The 20,871-nt window shown below is 41.2% G+C and overlaps 1 protein-coding gene across 2 annotated transcripts in view; it reads right to left on the reverse strand.

The window, feature by feature from the left end:
• The window catches only part of epas1b (endothelial PAS domain protein 1b), an 83,396-nt gene that overhangs the window by 30,883 nt on the left and 31,642 nt on the right, over nucleotides 1–20,871 (reverse strand). The window contains exons 1-4 of one of the 2 annotated variants that reach the window (XM_039783968.1): nucleotides 19,177–19,195; nucleotides 14,877–15,067; nucleotides 4,132–4,295; nucleotides 1,060–1,147 (exon numbers count right to left, since the gene is read on the reverse strand). In XM_039783968.1, the coding sequence (XP_039639902.1) occupies nucleotides 1,060–1,147; nucleotides 4,132–4,295; nucleotides 14,877–15,067; nucleotides 19,177–19,178 (445 nt within the window). In that variant the 5' untranslated portion in view covers nucleotides 19,179–19,195. Of the gene's footprint in view, nucleotides 1–1,059; nucleotides 1,148–4,131; nucleotides 4,296–14,876; nucleotides 15,068–19,176; nucleotides 19,196–20,871 lie in introns of those variants that run through there. The other variant, XM_039783967.1, reaches the window with a different exon arrangement.

Consider the following 20,871-nt stretch of genomic DNA (forward strand, 5'->3'; position numbering starts at 1 on the left):
ACAAGATTTGTTTATGGAAAACGGATGGAATGGAGGTAGTCTGAGTCGACGACCGTTTATTTACTGGATAATCGCCACGGCAAACTTTGAGCTAGCAAGGTACACGCTGAAAATGTCAATTTGGATCGTGCAACAAGGCCTGTTGGTTCGTTCGCGGAATGATTGTAAAAATGTACGAAGAATATATGGTTCCACTTTACTTGAAGGTATCTACATAAGAGTGACATGACAGTTTATCAGCGATTTAAACCCCCAACGTCTCCTTCCAGGCAGCGCTGCCTAGGATTAGGCAATGGTTATGGTTAGGTGCCTTGAAGTCAACGGTGGCAGCTCTGCCTGGAAGGAGACTTTGGGGGCTTAAAACACCACTGAGCGACAAGACACTGTCATGAACGTGTCATAAACATAATAAAAAATAAACGTTCATGACATAACGCTTCTGTCAGTAAGTGTCATTGGGTTTTTGTAATGACAAGTTATGGTTAGGGTTACAGTTAGGGTAAGAGTGACATGACAGTGTCATGTGGTCATGACACTGTCATGTCACTCTTATGTAGATACCTTCAAGAAAAGGGTTACCAAATATGTTTAGGGCATTTCCTCTCTAACTGGGATGTTTTAGTCCCAAAGTTCAAAGTCCACATGGCGATACACTGGTAAGAGCAGATGGTGTTTAACCATGTATCCAGCCAATTTAAATAGCTCATGTTACTGTATTGTGTCAACAGTTCACTTAATTTAATATTGTAAGTGGCGTTTTCTTTTGCGGGGTGCAAATGTTCCACCGAAACAAGTTCCTTCCCGAGGCTATTTTGCAGAGCCACCGTCGCTGCGTCCGTAGCTTAGCGCCGCCCAAGATGATTGTGATTGGTTTAAAGAAACGCAAACAACCCAGAGCGTTTTTTTTTTTTCCTCCTATCCCAGAATGCATCTGCCGAGGGGCCAGACCTCACTGTGCAGCGCTGTGGAAGTAAAACTGCCAATGCGAGACTAGGATGGAGGCAAAAACAACATGGAGGACACGTGAGGAACGAGGATAACAGGAGACTGTGTGCTGACCAGATGTCTTCAGGCTGAGGTTTTCTCTGATCTCCTCGTGGTCGCACGGATGGGTGAAGTCAAAGATGCTCTGACCAGTCAGGTCCACCTGAAAAAACAAAAACAACTACTTGAAATGTAAAAATGAACAAGCTTAATATCATAACATTTTTCACATTTCAGGCTTTTTCCCGTCCCGGCTTAAAGACATGCTGCGTTTTCCCATTTATGGCCGAAGCAAATGTGGTTTGTAAAAGAAAATATAAGGGGCAGGAGCGCTTCTGGTTTCCATTTAACCACCGGTGCTCATGGGAGGGAATAAAGTACACGGAAAGGAGGAAGAATTATGACTAAAAAAGGTCATAAAAAAACAAAACATGTCCAGGCACTCAAGGTTGGTTACAAAAAGTGATTAAAGGCATTTAAAGTGCTCATATTATGCACATTTTCAGGTTCATAATTGTATTTAGAAGCTATATAAGAATAGGTTTACATGGTTTAATTTTCAAAAAACACCATATTTTTGTTGTACTGCACACTGCTGCAGCTCCTCTTTTCACCCTGTGTGTTGAGCTCTCTGTTTTAGCTACAGAGTGAGGCATCGCGCTTCTGTTCCCTCTTTGTTGGGACTCGCACATGCGCAGTAGCGGTCGGTAAGGACTACTAGCCAGTCAGAAGCAGAGTATGAGGGCGTGCCCTGACAGTAGCTAGGTAAGGACTACTAGCCAGTCAGAAGCAGAGTATGAGGGGGTGCCCTGACAGTACCTAGGTAAGGACTACTAGGCAGTCAGAAGCAGAGTATGAGGGTGCCCTGACGGTAGCTAGGTAAGGACTACTAGCCAGTCAGAAGCAGAGTATGAGGGGGTGCCCTGACAGTACCTAGGTAAGGACTACTAGGCAGTCAGAAGCAGAGTATGAGGGCGTGCCCTGACAGTAGCTAGGTAAGGACTACTAGCCAGTCAGAAGCAGAGTATGAGGGGGTGCCCTGACAGTAGCTAGGTAAGGACTACTAGCCAGTCAGAAGCAGAATATGAGGGCCTGCCCTGACAGTACCTAGGTAAGGACTACTAGCCAGTCAGAAGCACAGTATATGAGGGAGCTGCCCCCTGACGGTAGCTAGGTAAGGACTACTAGCCAGTCAGAAGCAGAGTATGAGGGGGTGCCCTGACAGTAGCTAGGTAAGGACTACTAGCCAGTCAGAAGCAGAGTATGAGGGCCTGCCCTGACAGTACCTAGGTAAGGACTACTAGCCAGTCAGAGCAGAGTATGAGGGCGCCCTGACAGTAGCTAGTAAGTAAGGACTACTAGCCAGTCAAAGAGCAGAGTATGAGGGGTGCCCCGACAGTAGCTAGGTAAGGACTACTAGCCAGTCAGAAGCAGAGTATGGGGGTGCCCTGACAGTAGCTAGGTAAGGACTACATAGCCAGTCAGAAGCAGAGTATGAGGGGCTGCCCTACATACCTAGGTATAGGACTACTAGCCAGTCAGAAGTTTAGGCGTGCTCTGACAGTACCTAGGTAAGGACTACTAGCCAGTCAGAAGCAGAGTATGAGGGCGTGCCATGCTAGCAGCTAGGCGAGCATTATAACGTGTGTTACAAAGTGACCACGTTTGTCTCTGAAGTAAAGGCTGGACTACAATAGAGCTGTTTGGAGCAGTTTGTGAACAGTGTTTTCTGTTGGGGGGGACTTTGGGATTTTTCACTTAGTAAACCTATAACATGCAAAAAAAAGATATCTAACACAATAAAGGAAAGGGAAAACGCCAAAAAGCATAATATGAGCACTTTAACTAACAGGGCAAGACATTCTTGCCCTGTTCTTGCCTTCCTCAGGGTGTTGTGAGGCAACAGTGGTTTGTTGGGGATAATCAGAAGAAGAAGAATTTGGTGGTGAGTGTGAGTAATGACCGGATGGAAGAAATACAAGAGAGTGTGTCACTTCAAAACTCCAATTGTCATGGTCTGGCTGTGTCACTCTCTCAGTCCTCTTGTTTCCCCCTCCATGCTGTTTCTGTCTGTCATTGTGTGTCATGTTCTGTCTAGTTTGGGGAAAAATGTACAAGAACACAGCAGGGCCGAGATGTGATTTCTTGTGATCTTGTATGTTGATTTTAAAACGTCTGGCTTTAAAAGGTCTCATTCTCTAACAGATTTGTTGTTGAGATGTACATGATTCTTAAAAAAAAAAAAAAAAAGAAAAATCCCCAAAATCACAAAAAAGAGCTCCACATTTTGATATCTTATTGATTATTTTATCTTTTTTTTTTTTTCTGCCTGATTATTTCTAGTATATTTGTTGTATTTTCTGTATGTGTGTGTATATATGCCCTTGTAACTTGCTGCTGTAATTTCTCAATTTGGGATTAATAAAGTCCATCCATCCATCCATCTATTTATTTATTTATTTATTTATTTAGGGGTAAATGTCAGCTCTTCTGTGATTTGCTATTCAAGCTGCTGCCAGAGAATTAAAAAAAAGCGCTGAGTGTGTTTAGAGTCGAACCTCAGCGTCTGGCCTGAACACACACGGCTGGTATGAGAGGTATTTCACGCAAACACAACATGCTCGTCTGACTGACACTTTACACTCAGACCGTCTGTCCGGGTTAATGTTGTCCTAAAATAATACAACATTATCCTGTCTGCACCACTGGGGCCTCTGGGGCCGAGCGCCGGACCTGGGGGCCACAGAGCCTACTCTTAGTTAAACTGACCAATTCTGATTTATACATTTGAATAATAATGTTGCTATGTTACACAGCCCTGTTTACCACTTTATTCCAGTAGCTTTTTACTTACTGTATGTACATTTTTGATTTGATTTCCCACTTGCTTTGGCACTGTAAACATCTGTTTCCCATGCCAAGAAAGCCCCTTTGAAATTGAGTTGAGTTCAATGACACTGTGTACAACTGGGTGTTTTGAACTGAAAACATATCCCACTGACTCTGGTAGAGTGGGGTATTGAAGGTGACGTGAATCACGTTCACTTTTACTGGAAAGCGTTGCAGCTTAAAATAAATAAATGCATGCCTGTCTGCACGGCGCGTCTGTTTTTGTCCTAGTCCTCGTGTTCTTTCGTGTTTGCGTACCTGCGTGAGCCCCATGAATTTGTTGATGTTCTCTGATAGGAATATCATGTCGCCGTCGGACGTTACCAGGGTGATGAAGCCCTCCAGAGACTTCAGGTACTGGCTGTCCATCTGTGCGTCCTCCACGCTGTTACCACCACTGCTGCTGCTGCTGCTGCAACAGCCTGGAGGGAGAGACAGAAAACAAGGTGGGTGTTGGGGGATTAGGAAGGTACACAGGAGAGCACCCTTTAGCAGCTTTCGCGAGCAGTGGATGACGGTGAGAAGTGGGTGCCCCAGTAGGGCTGGGCGATATGGAGAAAATCAAATATCACGATATTTTTGACCAAATACCTCGATATGGATACTGCAACGATATTGTAGTGTTGACTATTGAGATTTTTGATAAATAATCATCAGTAATGTGGATATAATGACTAAGTGGGTAAAGGCAAATAATAGAACAGTTACAACAGTCTGGTAAGTTCAGAAAATGACATCACTTCACTGTAACGCAGCCTTTAAAACCAGGAAAAGACACCACTTATACCATATTACAATATTCCGATATCCAAAATCTAAGACGATATCTAGTCTCATATCACGATATCGATATAATATCGTTATATTGCCCAGCTCTAGTGGCCAGAGTATTTATATCCCCAGTGACCGGGGCACCGCTGCGTTCAGGGGCCCCGGCCAATAGGGAATCGGAGCTCTTGAAGGTGACATGTAGGTGTGAACTACAACGTCTGTAGTTTTGAGACCTCTGGCCATCTTTTCTCATGGAGGTGTGACTTTTAGGCTTTTACAGTTGCATGGAGGCCACGTTCTCTTTGTTTGAAAAAGGGCGCTCAGGCCGCGCGTGGGACACGTGGTTTCCTTTGTTTCGGAGGTCACAATGCTCGGAGATCTTTAATTAAAAGATAGCGTTTTAACCACACTGCTCGGTTCCCAACAGGGTTACGCTCACTTCATGTTTCTCTCATTCCACGCTGGTTATAAATGTGTATGTGTGTCTGTGTGTCTGTGTGTCTGTGTGTCTGTGTGTCTGCGCGCACACGCACATGCACATCAGGCTTGTTTTCCTTCTTGAAGCTTTGGCTCCGAGCCAAAACAAACCAGTGCAGCTTCTTCCTGCGTCTCAGGCCCCTCCCGATCCCCGATCCTGACAAATTACACCCAAAACCGCACAAGCGTTCATAATAGCTGTCCACTTTTTTTTTAGAACATAACTTATAAGTTATGCGATTATGCTCAAATACGTACAGTGCAATATCCAAAACAAACAGCTAGCACCTAGCTGGCGCTAGCTCAAGAGGGTGTGTGTGTGTGTGTGTGTGTGTGTGTGTGTGTGTGGACGGACGGTGGCTTCATGCCGAACAAAGCCCAGTAGCCGATGGGGGTGGGGGGGGGGGGCGGTGCTTGCAATTCCTCCAGTGTGCTTCCCTGAGATAAGAGGGGCCAGTTCTCAAGGCTCCCGGCGAGGCCTGGGGCTCGAGTTTGGAGCCGGGCCCAGATCGCGTTAACCCCCGAGGGGGGGGGGGTGCGGGGGGTGCGCGGGGGAGCTCGGAGCTTTCTCATGGGCCTCGGGGAGCCCGTAGGGAGACTCTCAGGGCCCGGTCCGAAAACCGGCACCTTTGGCCTACATACTTAGCTGTGATTACCAGTCATTCGGACCGAGTTCTACTTTTCTTCTCTCGGTTGTTCTTTGGTTGTGTAACCGCTCTCATTTCAAAATAAAAAGGGTGCAGAAAAAAAAAAAAATAGAGTCTCTGATAGGGACAGCTGCTGATCAGATAATCACTTCCTCTCCATTTTTGACATTTGTTCTGTGGCTCTGGACAGAATAAAGTGACAGGACAGCGGGGTCATAGGAGACTCTTCACAGTATGTGACTTAGTTCTCGGATTCATGCTTTTTCGGTGCCTCCCTTTTCTTCTCCGTTTGCCATTCCGGTGCCTGCTCTCAGAACAGTTTAAAACCTTAAAGAGACTAACTTTAAAGTGTATAACTCCTAACAAACCCTATTAATGTCATCTACTGTCTGATCGCCACTACGCTTATTTAAGACTCAGAATTCATTTTTCCATCTGAAAAAGTTCATGACAAAGGACAAAAATATATAGGTAACACTTTACTTGAAGGTATCGACATAATCGTGACATGACACTGTTAAAACTATGACATGACACTGTCACGAACGTGTCATAAACGTTATAAACAAGTCATAAACGTTCATGACTTCTGTCATTAAGTGTCATTCGGTTTTTGTTATGACAAGTTGACATTGTTTGGGTTGTCTTAATTATGACAACTTGACATTAATCAAAAATGACATTTGACATTAATCAAAAATGACATTTGACATAATGTCCTGGTTAATGTCAAGTTGTCTTAATAAGGACAAAGACATTTTATTTCAAGTTGTCATGACCAAGACAACATCTGGTAATGTCAGTTTGATTAATGTCAAGTTGTCATAATCAAGACAACCCAAACAATGTCAACTTGTCATGACAAAAACGAATTATACTTAGTGACGGAAGTCCTAAACGTTTATAACGTTTATAACACTGTCATGACACACTCATTATTCACATAAGACAGTGGTTCACCTTTATGTTGTGTTTAAACCCCCGACCTCTAGATGGCTACGCTGAGACACACCACTAGTCTCCTTGCCTAACGGTGCCTGACTTTTTGCTAGTAGCTAACATTGTAGCTATGGCTGAACTTTGGCCTACTTTAGCATATAAACATTAGCTCACTAATATACCTGTGAACCACAATCCCAAACTGGCAGTTTGATTTTCTGTGTACTGAATTGTTTACCTAAAGTAAACTTCTTTGACTTTTTTAAATATTAGTTTTTCTAAAATCATACTTAAAAACAATCCCAATGGGGGTGGGAGTGGGTGATTGTTCTTGTTCAAGTGTGTTTGTCTGTTCTGAATGTTTAAAATGAAAAAATGAAAAAATCTTAAAAAAAACAAATCCCAATATATTGCCTTACACACAGTATCGAAATATATTGCAATATAATGAATCGTGACCCATGTATCGTGATACGTATCGTCTCGCCAGATTCTTGCCAATACACAGCCCTACTATCAAAGCACGAGCCTCTCGTCCATGTGTACACTTCTTTGTGCGCGGAGATACGGCTGGCCATTGCAATCCTACATGAAATTGCTCACAACCAGGTCTGTGGATTATCTGTGAGCAACCGTGTCATGATTATTGTTGGGCATCGTTTGGATTTTAACAATTCTGATTCCACAGAAACCAAAACTTGAAGCTGTCAAATTTGGAACCGATGATTGGAACCACATTTTCCAAACGATTCCGATAAAAAAAAACACGATTGCACTGCAATTGTCATTTTTGAAACGATTCCAAGTTGGAAAGTGTTGTCGATGCCCAATTCTAGTCATGATTTCTGGAGAGAGTCCAAATGTTTCAATGTTGTTTTTTTTTTTTTTGGCGCTTCGAACTCCACAAGCCGAGTGCCATCTAGTTCCATTTTTAGAGACACTGAACTGATCTTTCTTTCTCTTTCATTATATTTTTTTATCCAACACTGGGCCACTCACGCCAAAACTATCTAGACTGATAAATAGCAGTATAGGTAGGAGGACTAATGTGTATCTCTGATTTTGGGGTGAACTGTCCCTTTAACGACGAGAGAAAGCAGAGGTGTTTAAAAACTGTGTCAACAAAATTATGTCTAACTTTTGTGTTTAAAAAAAAAAAAAAAAAAAAGCAGAGATTATGAATTCTTTTTGTTTAATAGTTAAAATCACAGGAACGTTTGTTGCTCAAAAGTTTAGTCAGAATAATGCTAGAAAATGGAATAAAACACAAAATTCAATGAAAGAGGTGCACTGACCCTTAATTTAACTTTTGAAGAGTGTTTTATGGCACCATCCATTATATATGTGGGCAATTAGGTTGAAAGAAACCCACATTTCGGATATAGAAACTTTAAATTTGACCCTCAGATAACATGGCGGTTAAGTCAAACTCATCAGGGAGAAATATAGCCCAATCAGCTTTTGAGTACCTCCTAATCTGTACATCACTGTTATATGGGTCCCAACTGAGCTTACATTACATAAGAAGGGTGTTCCCTACAGCCGCTTGCATATGTGCTGTTGGGTGCATATACAGTATTTGTGTATTTGTGTGTGTGTGTGTGTGTGTGTGTGTGTGTGTGTGTGTGTGTGTGTGTGTGTGTGTGTGTGTGTGCGCGTGTGTTTGGCGCCAGGGCAGCCGGGTGTTATGGCTAGCAGGGGTGATGCCAGCATCGGCTGAACGATGGGCAGAGCTCTGTGCTTCCTCTCCAATCTCTCCCTTCCATCACGGAGCAATCAGACCAGGCCGATAACACTCTGTATCTGCTGCTGCATCTCAGCGCTCTCCCCTCCCCGTCCTCTCCTCCGCTCTCGCCCACTGCTCTCCTACCCTCTTTACCTTTACTCCTCCTCCGCCGCCTTTATCCACTCTCTCCCTATTTCTTCTTGCCTCCTGCTTACCTCTTTCCAGTGGCGGAAGAAGTGTTCAGATCCTTTACTTGAGCAAAAGTACTACACTTAATATTTATTTTTTCATTGCTAAACGACACTGGTCACAACTGAAGCCACATGTGCAACATGCTAACCACAGTCTGCACTACCAACAGTCACCTGAGCTAAACAGTTCACATCATAGTTTCTATAAGAAAAATTTGAGAACATTATAAAAGTAAATATTTTCATAATACATACATATATACATACATATACATATATATACATATATACATATATATACATACATACATACACATAATATATATATAATACTACATATACACATACATATATACATACATATATATATTATATACATACATATATATATATATAACATACATACATACATACATACATATACACACACATACACATACACACAACAACACAATATATATATATATATATATATATATATATATATATATATATATATATATATATATATATATATATATATATATATATATATATATATATAGTAATTTTGTAGGTCGTTACACTGTTGCAAAACATTAAAGTAAAGTAACTAGTAACTAAAGCTGTCAGATGAATGTAGTGGAGTAAAAAGTACAATATTTCTCTCTGAAATGTAGCAGAGAAGGCAGTCGTCCTTACACAGGGTATAAAAAAGAAAAGAAGAAGGTGACCCTGATGTTTTTCAGCTTCTACTTTTAGTTGATTTACCATTTCGAATTGTTTTCTTCATGTAAATAAACCATCACTGTTACACTGACAAAGTGTCTCAACAGTGGGCTTATTGGTGTTCTGGTTTTTCTTTTCTTTAGAGGTTTGGGTAATTGTTTTAGGTTACTTCCTACATTTTTCCAGCGTTTTAAAGCTTTAGTGCGTACCTTTTTGATAATAATGAACGTCCGTTACATTCAAGCCATTGCCAAATGAGTTGCTACAAAGCCAATTTGACTATCAGCTCCACACAACTCTCACTGGATTTCTCAGTATGACTATGGTCAGAAGATTGTGGCGTCCGGTGACTCTTCTGCGCAGAAGATAATGACCTCTTCTGAAGAGTCCATCATGTTTTTTTAATCCTCCGTGTCCTCCTTGGCTACTAGCGCGATCACGGAAGGCATGTATCATGTGGACACGCCAGCAGTGTTGTTGTTATTACTTAGAATTCCTCATGGGGGCGACAGAAGCTACGCACTATAGCTTTAAGACCCTGCGGAAACCCTGGTATAGGAGAATTTAGGAAGTAACTTAAAACGATTACCCAAACCTCTAGAGAAAAGTAAAACCAGATCACCAATGGACCTTTTTCACAGCAGACATTTTAACTTGTCATAGTAGTAAAAGCACAGCTGAAATTGATAACCTTAACGATGGCTCAATTCCATCAAGTGTCCCAGGAAGCTATTTCAATGAGTCAGCATGCACAATACCAGGACCTCTCCTAAGTGGAATGCAGCCATCATTAATGGTTTAATACCAGGGTCTCTCCTAAGTGGAATGCGGCCATCATTAATGGTTTAATACCAGGGTCTCTCCTAAGTGGAATGCGGCCATCATTAATGGTTTAATACCAGGACCTCTCCTAAGTGGAATACAGCCATCATTAATGGTTTAATACCAGGGTCTCTCCTAAGTGGAATGCGGCCATCATTAATGGTTTAATACCAGGACCTCTCCTAAGTGGAATACAGCCATCAGTAATGGTTTAATACCAGGGTCTCTCCTAAGTGGAATGCGGCCATCATTAATGGTTTAATACCAGGGCCTCTCCTAAGTGGAATGCAGCCATCATTAATGGTTTAATACTAGGGTCTCTCCTAAGTGGAATGCAGCCATCATTAATGGTTTAATACCAGGGTCTCTCCTAAGTGGAATGCAGCCATCATTAATGGTTTTGAATACACCTGTGCTGTTCCTACTAGGACATGTCAACATGTCTGCCGTGAACAAGGTCTATAAGCCAACTGTTGAGGCACTTTAAGTCAGTGTAACATTGATGGTTTATTTACATGCAGCAAACAAATGATAAGAAATGGTAAATCAACTAAAAATAGAAGCTGAAAAACCTTTTTTTTATTTTTTTATTTGCTGTGTAAGGACGACTGCCACTCTCCATTGCATGGTGTAAGTTGTCTTCACTGTGCATATGACAGTAAACCTCTTGAATCTTGAATCTTTAAAAGGGTCAGCGCACCCAAATAAAAAAAAAACATTTTCAAACCGAGGTTTGCGGGTGATTGGGAGTAACAGGGACACCGTTTCCGGAAAAGGTTTTTGCAAAACTGGTGTGATCTGGTATTGCGTTAGGGTGGCAGCTGAAGACTCAGACGCAGATATCTCAAAATCTCGGAACGTGAAACTGAAAGTACCTGCTGCATAACTAGATATCACTGGGGGTAAGCAAGAAAACAGATTTTGTTTGTGACACTTTACCGCAACACAAAACTTTGTACATGTGATAAAACAAACTGCTTAAAGCACGTACAAAACATGTTATTTTATAATTCAAATATGCTTCTTTTAATGATCATAAAACATTTACAGCAGATAAAACGTATGTGTACTTTATATTGCCACATCAGGAGATCCCATATCCAATGCAGAAACTTAATACATTTGTATACATGACTTACTAAATTTGAATTATTCGGATTTGTAATTTATAATATAAATATATATCTATATACACTAGCGGTCAAAAGTTTGGGGTCACTTACAAATTTCCATTCCACTCCATTACAGACAGAATACCATCTGAGATCAGTTGCATTGTTTTTTTTAACCAGGGCAGCAGTTTTCTGATTACACTATGTGCTTACATAATTGCAAAAGGGTTCTCCAATGTTTTCTCAGTTAGCCTTTTAAAATGATATCAGATTAGTAAACAGAATGGGCCTTTGGACATCGGATGAATGGTTGCTGATAATGGGCAATGTAGATATTGCATTAAAGATCAGCCACCCACTCAGATCAGCTAGTATTCTCTCTATAATGGAGTGGAATGGAAATTTCTAAGTGACCCCAAACTTTTGACTGGTGGTATGTATATGTGTATGTATGTGTATGTATGTGTATGTATGTGTATATATATATATATATATATATATATATATATATATATATATATATATATATATATATATATATATATATATATGTTTTTGTGTGTGTGTGTGTACATACATACATATACACACTCACCTAAAGGATTATTAGGAACACCTGTAAGATTTCTCATTAATGCAATTATCTAATCAACCAATCACATGGCAGCTGCTTCAGTGCATTAAGGGGTGTGGTCCAGGTCTAGGCAATCTCCTGAACTCCAAACTGAATGTCAGAATGGGAAACAAAGGTGATCTAAGCAACTTTGAGCGTGGCATGGTTGTTGGTGCCAGACGGGCTGGTCTGAGTATTTCACAATCTGCTCCATTACTGGGATTCTCACCCACAACCATTTCTAGGGATTACAAAGAATAGTCCGAAGAAGGAAAAACATCCAGGATGCTGTAGTCCTGGGGGGGCAAAAATGCCTTGTTGATGTTAGAGGTCAGAGGAGAATGGGCCGACTGATTCCAGCTGATAGAAGATCAACTTTGACTCAAATAGCCACTCGTTACAACCGAGGTATACAGCAAAGCATTTGTGAAGCCACAACACACACAACCTTGAGGCGGATGGGCTACACCAGCAGAAGACCTCAGTGGGTACCACTCATCTCCACTAAAAATAGGAAAATGAGGCTACAATTTGCACGAGCTCACAAGATTTGGACAGTTGAAGACTGTAAAAATGTTGCCTGGTCTGATGAGTCTCGATTTCTGTTGAGACATTCAGATGGTAGAGTCAGAATTTGGCGTAAACAGAATGAGAACATGGATCGGTTAGCCTTGTTACCACTGGGCAGGCTGGTGGTGGTGGTGTAATGGTGTAGGGAATGTTTTCTTGGCACACTTTAGGCCCCTTAGAACCAATTGGGCATCGTTTAAATGCCACAGGCTACCCGGAGCATTGTTTCTGACCATGTCCATCCCTTTATGACCACCATTTACCCATCCTCTGATGAGCTACTTCCAGCAGGATAATGCACCAATGTCACAAAGCTCCAATCATTTCTAATTGGTTTCTTGAACATGACAATGAGTTCACTGTATTAAAATGGCCCCCACAGTCACCAGATCTCAACCCAATAGAACATCTTTGGGATGTGGTGGATCAGGAGCTTCGTGCCCTGGATGTGCATCCCACAAATCTCCATCAACTGTAAGATGCTATCCTATCAATATGGGCCATCATTTCTAAAGAATGCTTCCAGCACCTTGTTGAATTAATGCCACCAAGAATTAAGGCAGTTCTGAAGGCGAAAGGGGGTCAAACACAGTCTTAGTAGGGTATTCCTAATAATCCTTTGGGTGAGTGTATATATATATATATATATATATATATATATATATATATATATATATATATATATATATATATATATATATATATATATATATATATGATTCTGTTTATTACTTTATAAAACATTTGCTCAAATCTATTTATTTCTCCAGTTATTATTTATTTCGTCAACACTAATGCACTTCATACACTCACTGTATGAAAGGTGCTCTATGAATAAATGACTTATTGAGAGTGACTGATTCATTTTCTCATTGATGACAAATACAACATAAGAAATAGGAAGTAGCGGTCGCCTTTGTTTAAGGAAGCGTTGCTTGTATGCATCCCCGCTCCCCCAGCAAACAATGAAAAGCAGTTTATAAAAAGCCATCAAAAGTTACGTAAGAAGAGAATAATAGTAGAATAAACAGGCAGTTGGCATGTGTAAAGATTTACGGATAAGGTCAAGCTCTTGTATTAATCAAAAGGTTTTCCCGTTCCACTGGCAGCTTGTTATTATAATGGCTTGCTCGACTTTTCTTTTTTTTTCTTTTTTTTTATTATTATTGTTCAATGTTTTAAATAACATCATCAGATAAGGTTTCATGAAAAACTAGAGCGCAGACCTCTGCCAAGGCATGCCCGATCTCACAATGGTAACATACTTTCCCAGACGGGAACTGATTTTTCCTGATTATTCCGACACCACGTGAATGCAGCACAAACGCCCTATCTCGCAATGTTAACGAAAGTGAAAAATAATGTGTGTATCCGCCCCCGTGATTCAGATCCGCTTCAAAATTTTATAGTTTCTTCCTTGGCCCATGCTACACTCTTCTACCAAGTTTCATGAAAATCAGGCTGGTGGTTTCTCTGTAATCCTACCGAAAACCTACGCTCCTTTCCAGAGGTCACAAAGCATGTCCGTTTTTCGCCACATGATGTAATGATGCAGTAAAAAAAAAAAGGGCTAAATTCATTCAACTGTGCAGCTTTAAGTAGATGTCGATAAAATAAAGAACAGATTCGACTTTTGATGAACCGTGAGGAAGTTTAATGGTGTTCAGGTGGCTTCACCACCTCCTCTCCTGTGTAAACTCAACTCACAAGCTGTTTCAACTCGGTTCAGAAACAATAAACAGCATCTTTTTTTCTTTTTCACGGCTGCGGCGTTGACCAGTGACGCTGCTGCCGTTGTTTAATTTTTGTTGTTCTCTGATCTCATTTTCGAGGGAGCGGAGGAATTCCAGAACAATAGGTCCGTTTCTTTGTGGAGCTTCCTCGGCTTCTAATTTTAAATAAGACGAGAGGAAGGAGAAGAAGTGCAAAGAAAGGCTCCGACAAATACCTTCCTACTTTACGGGACAATTAGTCATACATACCAACACACACACATGAAAACACAGATTGTATATTTTCCTTTATGTAACACATTTACATGCAGTTTGCGTGTGTGTGGGTGTGTATATGCATATGCATATGTGTGTGTGTGTGTGTGTGTGTGTGTGTTAGTGTGTGTGTGTGCGTGCGTGTGTCTGTGCATGCGTGCGTGCAGGTGTCTGTGTCTGTTGTCTGTTTGGGTGTGTGTGTCTGTGTATGCTTGTGTCTGTGTGTGCGGGTGTGTGTGTGTGTGTGTGCGTGTGTGACAGTGTGTTTGCGTGTGTGTGTGTGTGTGTGTCCGCCAGTGTGTGTGTGCCAGTGTGCATGCGCCAGTTTGTGTGTGTGTGTGTGTGTGTGTGTGTGTGTGTGTGTGTGTGTGTGTGTGTGTGTGTGTGTGTGTGTGTGTGTGTGTGTGTGTGTGCCAGTGTGTATGAACAGCGGTCCTACCTGCGGTGAGCACCTTGCGCGTGCGCAGGAAGCTGATGGCCAGCCTCATGATGGAGGCCTTGTCCAGGTGGGAGCTGGTGCTGTGGGGTAAAGGCAGCTGGTGCGCCAGCTCGTAGAAAACCTCCGTCTCCTTGCTGCGCCGGCAGCGAGCGGCGTCCCGGGACTTCTCCTTACGCCGCTCGGAGCTGCTCCTGCACAGAAAGCACAGACAGGAGGAGCACGGTTACACCTTCAGTTTGGTTTGGGACTAGGGGTGGGAAACAGGTTTTTATGTATTGTGATTATTTTTCCCCCCAGACGATTTTTTAAAATAGATTATTTTCCCTTGCATCAATATTTTTTTATTATTTTTCTCTTTATACTGTACCGCCAATGGTGACTACATCATATCCGTTCTCTGACCAAAAGCAGAAAAAGCAGAAAATCCATGTGATGTTCTTCTTTACAAATGAAATAAATGTCAGACTGACTGGGATGTGAATTCTTCTTAGAAAACTAGTAGTTTTTAGAAATGTCTCATGATAGGTTGTCTCTAGAAGTGAATTATTCATTCAACTTTTGAATCAATTTCAAAGAAATATGGTTGTATTTAAAGCAAATTGCTCCCCAAATAACATGGATGGCTGGTGATGATGATGGATGATCAGTTCACTAATTTCATTGAATTTTGGGTGTTTTATTAAATTTCATAGCATTTGAAAAATGGTTTCTAAACAGTATCCTGACTAAACTTTGACAGTCTGTGATCCTCCACTCAATCGTAACTTTATTATTTTTCAAAATAATTCAACTTTGTTTAAATTCAAATAGAAGGTATAATTTAGCTCTGTTGGTAGAGCAGGCGCACATATATAGAGGTTTAGCGGCCGCATACCGAGAAGAAAATCATTTTATTTGAAAATAATTCTAAGAAAAACCCATTGAATAAAACAAGGTAGGCTGTTTTAAACATCTTTTAAACAAAATAATATTTTCAATATCTTTTTTAGATGGAAGTGTCACATTTTTAATTAACGGTAAAAATTTCCAAGGCCTTGAGCTGACTGACTCTGGTAATGGGCATCCCATCATTACGTAATCACACACTCTCCTGTCCATCTCTTGGAAGCGGCCGCTTTGAGGACCGCGGTAAGATTTTCTCTGGCTGTTTGCAATTTTAGACAGTGTATCATCACCGTGGCAACGCCTCATTGTACTCCCGTTTTAACTTCCGACTTTTAGGCTGTTTTGTAGCTGGAGATATCATTTGAATGTGGATAACGTTAGCAATAGTGAGATGCGTGCTACAGTTACATTTCTGGGGCTTGGTACCGAATTCCATACTTTTTAGGTAACGACCGAATTGCCTCCTTAGTATCGAGTATCGAAAAATGCCTCGTCATTTAATACCCAATTCATTCAATCAATACCTACATTAAGGAGTAAATCGCATCAGCGTCAGGGAGCCAATAAGCACGCAGCATGTTTCTACCAGGACCTAATCATGCTTGTGATTGGCTGTGTAACGTTACATGTCGTAGAGACGCACAGAAAAAAACTCTACGTTATGCACTGAGACGGGGCTCACGTAGTAGGAGCAGAAAAATAAATAATAAGATTTGTGCCGTAATGTGTAATGCTGTAATGTCTTTTTGTTTTATGAAATTGGTATCGAAAAAAGTATCGTTTAGGAACCGGCATCAACGTCACGGTATTGGTATCAGTACCGGTATCGAACATTTTTAAACGATACCCAGCCCTGTGCATTTCTAGTGATGAATCGGCGAGTCACTGCTTTGTTCCAACGCCGCTGGACTCTCTCTCTCTCTTCAGTCACTCTCTATCTCGCTTGACCATACAATGTTACCGTTCCTTCAGGTGGTCGTTGAGGCTCCGTCTAAAACTCTGCCATTTCGACCAGCTGTTAGTAACATTAAAATAAAATGGCTTATGGATCATTTAATTTCTATAGATTATAGCTGACTTTCCCAGCTGACTTCTCTATTGGCTGTTGAAACAGGTGACATCTCTTACGTCTGGAGGCTCCCACAGCCTTCTCCAGGAACTGCAGCTTCCAGCGCTACTTGAGGTACAGGTTTTGCTGTAATTTAATTGTCATAAACGGATCAAAAGCAAGACAAAATAACTACATCATAATGGTAATTTGTTAAAAATTAAATAAATCTGAATTCATGCTTTGTCAGGTCTGTCCACAAGACAACAAGACAAAAGATCGATCGGGGCTATGCTATGCAGGAGAATCTCAATGCTGAATATATGAATTTAATCATGCAAATTTCGCATCTTTGCATTGACTTTATACAAAAGAGGATTAGGGTCACATGTGATATGAAGTCACACTTCTGACTTTAAACTCAGAACTCAAATACATTTTTCACACATGGCCCTAATCTTCTTCCGTAACTTTGTATGTGATCGCACCGCGCAGAAAATTTGCAGTAGATCTTTAATGTCATTGTGCTTAGAAAAAAAATCTGTTCAGCAACTCTTCAGCTGTGTGCAACATAAGTACAAGTAAAAAAAGTAAATAGTAAGAATTTAAACAAAGACACGGGACAAAAACAAGATAAAATGACCTTGTTTGTGTGTGTGTGTGGTCTTGTTTAACTACATTCAGACTACAGACTTGGTATTAGGATTAGGGTTAGAATTAGGTTCTGGTTAGGGTGAGGGTAAGGGTTAAGGTTAGGCATTTAGTTGTGATGGTTAAGGTTAGGGTAAGGGGCTAGGGAATCCATTATGTCAATGACGGGTCCCCACAAAGATAGTGCCACAAACCTGCGTTTGTGTTTGTGTTTGTGTTTGTGTGTGTGTGTGTGTGTGTGTGTGTGTGTGTGTGTGTGTGTGTGTGTGTGTGTGTGTTTTGTTTGTGTGTGTGTGTGTCAGTGGGGTAATTGCTCACAGCAGTCAGTCAGCTGTGGCAGTCAGGGGCGAGCAGAGGTTACAGCTCTCGGATAGAAGCTGATTTTCAGTCTGATTTATTATTATTAATATCATAAATCCATCATGAATCACCATGTGATTCAACAAGCGCTGAGCGTGAACGTCCACAGTTAGTTTCACAAGAGTTCACTCAGAAGTTAAAACACAATAAGCTTTTCAGAATAAATACAGGGAAGTCTTGTGCTCTCTGCAAAGTTATTCCGGAGCCTCCGAGTCACACTGCCACAGTAATTAAGCTGCACTTTAGCGAGACATTTGACCCATTCTACTGTACGCATTTATTTCTGAAAAATACCACATTAAAATATGCCCAAAAGCACATCTTAAAAACACATTTACAAAAGTGAGATATAGAGGGAGATAAAAGATGAACAGCGTCTTAAGATCCTTCTTAAGCCCCCATTTCCCTCACTTCCTACACATATTGTATAAAAATTGTGTAAAATTAAACTGCATTTTAAACTGGGCCTACAATAACGTGCAGGGATGCCTTATGATAGAATACTAAGCTATTGAACTAAGGGTTGGCACGATTTTATAAATCGTGTTTTAATGGTAAACATACAATACATGCGGCAGAGTCAATCCTTAGGATGAACTGTATCTCTGGATGGCTAATGCTATGTTGGAATCATGTAGACTTAAGACTTAACATAGACCGAAATACTCGCTGAAACCTTCATCCTAAACCCGGGGGATGACGTAAACCGGTTTAGCTCCTGAATCTACATTTGCTCGTCCCCCAGTTAAAAAAAAAAAAGAAAAAGAAAAGAATAAAGGATTAAATCAATAAGTTCTCCACAAATACTGTATGGTGCGCGCGCACACACACACACACACACACACACACACACACACACACACACACACACACACACACACACACACTGTAGAGACTGACCAACAGGTTCTCACTCCCATCTCGTAAAATACGGACGCTTGGTCATGTGCCTTTTGTCACTGTTGTTGGTATTCAGCGTCATATAACGCGCTTTAACTAAACGCGCATGGTCGGGACTATTGGCGTCCCTTTTGACGCAGTTATGTTAAGGAAAAGGTCGTGGGTGGGCTTACTTTTCCGTGACACGCGGGAAGAACAGGACGGTTGAGTTTAGGAAAAGGATCGTGGGTGGGCTTACCGTTTCTGTGACATACGGGAATAACGGGACGGTTAAAGAAGAAAGCGACTTTAGGAAACGTGCCACGCGGGACACGAACCCTGGTCTCCTGGGTGAAAGTCCTGTGTTGTTTGACCCATCCACCACCCCAACCAACCTCCCTACGCTGAAGGACGCCACTGTCCAAACGTCCGTATTTTTACGAGTTCGGAGCGAGAACGATCATAATTTTTGCTTACATGTAAATTGGTGTTTCAGGTTGTTGTCACTTCAGTCTGAATCCAGTATAAGGTCAGTATGTCAATATATCAATGATACCTTTTCTAAAGCCACATGTGGCTTGTTCGAACACTGTATCTTACACTCTATCTGCTTACTGCTGTGGAAAGAAAGTTTCCTCGGTTTCCCTTCACTCAAATACATTTTACTCAGCAGCCAAACCGCTGTTTTCCCAATTAAAATATTACATTCAACAATCCTGACTCTGGTGAGTCAAAGGCACTGCTGTGTGCAGCGTTGAGCGGTTGTGTTTATTCAACTTTGTTCCTTTCTATTTGGATTGAGCAAGGCCTATTGAGCACAACTTCATTTGAACTTTGCAAACAGAAGAGGATGCTACGTGTTTGGAGCCCAGCCACGAAACATGGAGGGTTGCAGACACTAATAGGATTTATTTGATGGCAATTTCTTTTAAACTTAAACCTCTTAAAGAGGCGGAACCAAGTATTTATTTTCATTTCCTCAGGTTAATTCAGTTGTTGTTTAAAGAAAAAAGTTGTTTTGGCCAAAGCAATGAGGTCACAAGATAACTAATTTATTCCAACAATCGACTGCAATCTTAAAATCTTTCTTTTTATAGCAAAACGCTGTCTACAAACAATGCATGAGACCTGCAGATTGCCCGAATCGTGTCAGCAGGCAGAACTCTTGGTTAATTTCCAGGAATATGTTTTTTTTTTGCTGGCTCTATGCTCTGAAACGAAATGAGTCAGATTTTGATATCAAAGCTCAAACAGACAGACAGTCCAGAAGTTCAGCCTCTGGTCCAAGAGAGCAGCACAACAAACCATATTAGGACACAACACGCATGGAGTTTGGCTCTTCTCTGGGCTCTGTCTATTGATCACATTTTCACAGTGTATGTCTGCCATTGTTCAACGCATTCTTATCAACGGGTTTCGCATAATATAAGGGCTGCACAATTAATCACAATTGTATCGAAATCCCAATATGGACTAGTGCAATATCCAAATCAAATGTAATATTTTCTAAAGGCAAAATAGGTGTCACACCATTCTGGATTAAGTATTGTGGTGCTGCAGAGACGTCCTGGCCTACAAATCCTATTCTAAAGGCTAAAGAATAAATCTTTGTTTGGTACAGAACCTCACAAAAATCACACTGTAATCAGTTTAATTTTTTTTATATTTTTCAATGAAGAGAATTAATGAGAGAAATGACACAAACTCATTCCCTCCAATATCGTGAATCACATCGCAACCACAATATTAGTCAAAAGAAATCGCATTTAGATATTTTCATCATATCGTGCAGCCCTATACGAAATAGTACGAAAATGTATAAACACCAATTCGTATGATATCCTACGAAATTAGGCGACCGCTGGCTGGTCGAGTGACGCCAGCTACAGAGCTCCGCGAGCTGTAGCTTGTTTCAGCAAACATGACAGTTCAGTTTATCCGACCAAACTTGAGCGTTGTGCGGCGGCGCCAGTTAAGTTTAGGCACCAAAACGACTAGTTAAGTTTAGGAAAAAAGATTGTAATTATCAAAACCCTCCCGGGAAGCGAACTCCGCTTCCCGGCTTGAAAGTAAACAGCAGCAATCAATGTTGCGCATACAGCTAAAAAGTACGTGGAATACATACGAATCAACGTGCATATTACTTTTCGGGGCTACATGTGTGTAACAATG

The sequence above is a fragment of the Perca fluviatilis genome, chromosome 19, assembly GCF_010015445.1.
Source record: "Perca fluviatilis chromosome 19, GENO_Pfluv_1.0, whole genome shotgun sequence".
Classification (NCBI taxonomy): Eukaryota; Metazoa; Chordata; class Actinopteri; order Perciformes; family Percidae; genus Perca; species Perca fluviatilis.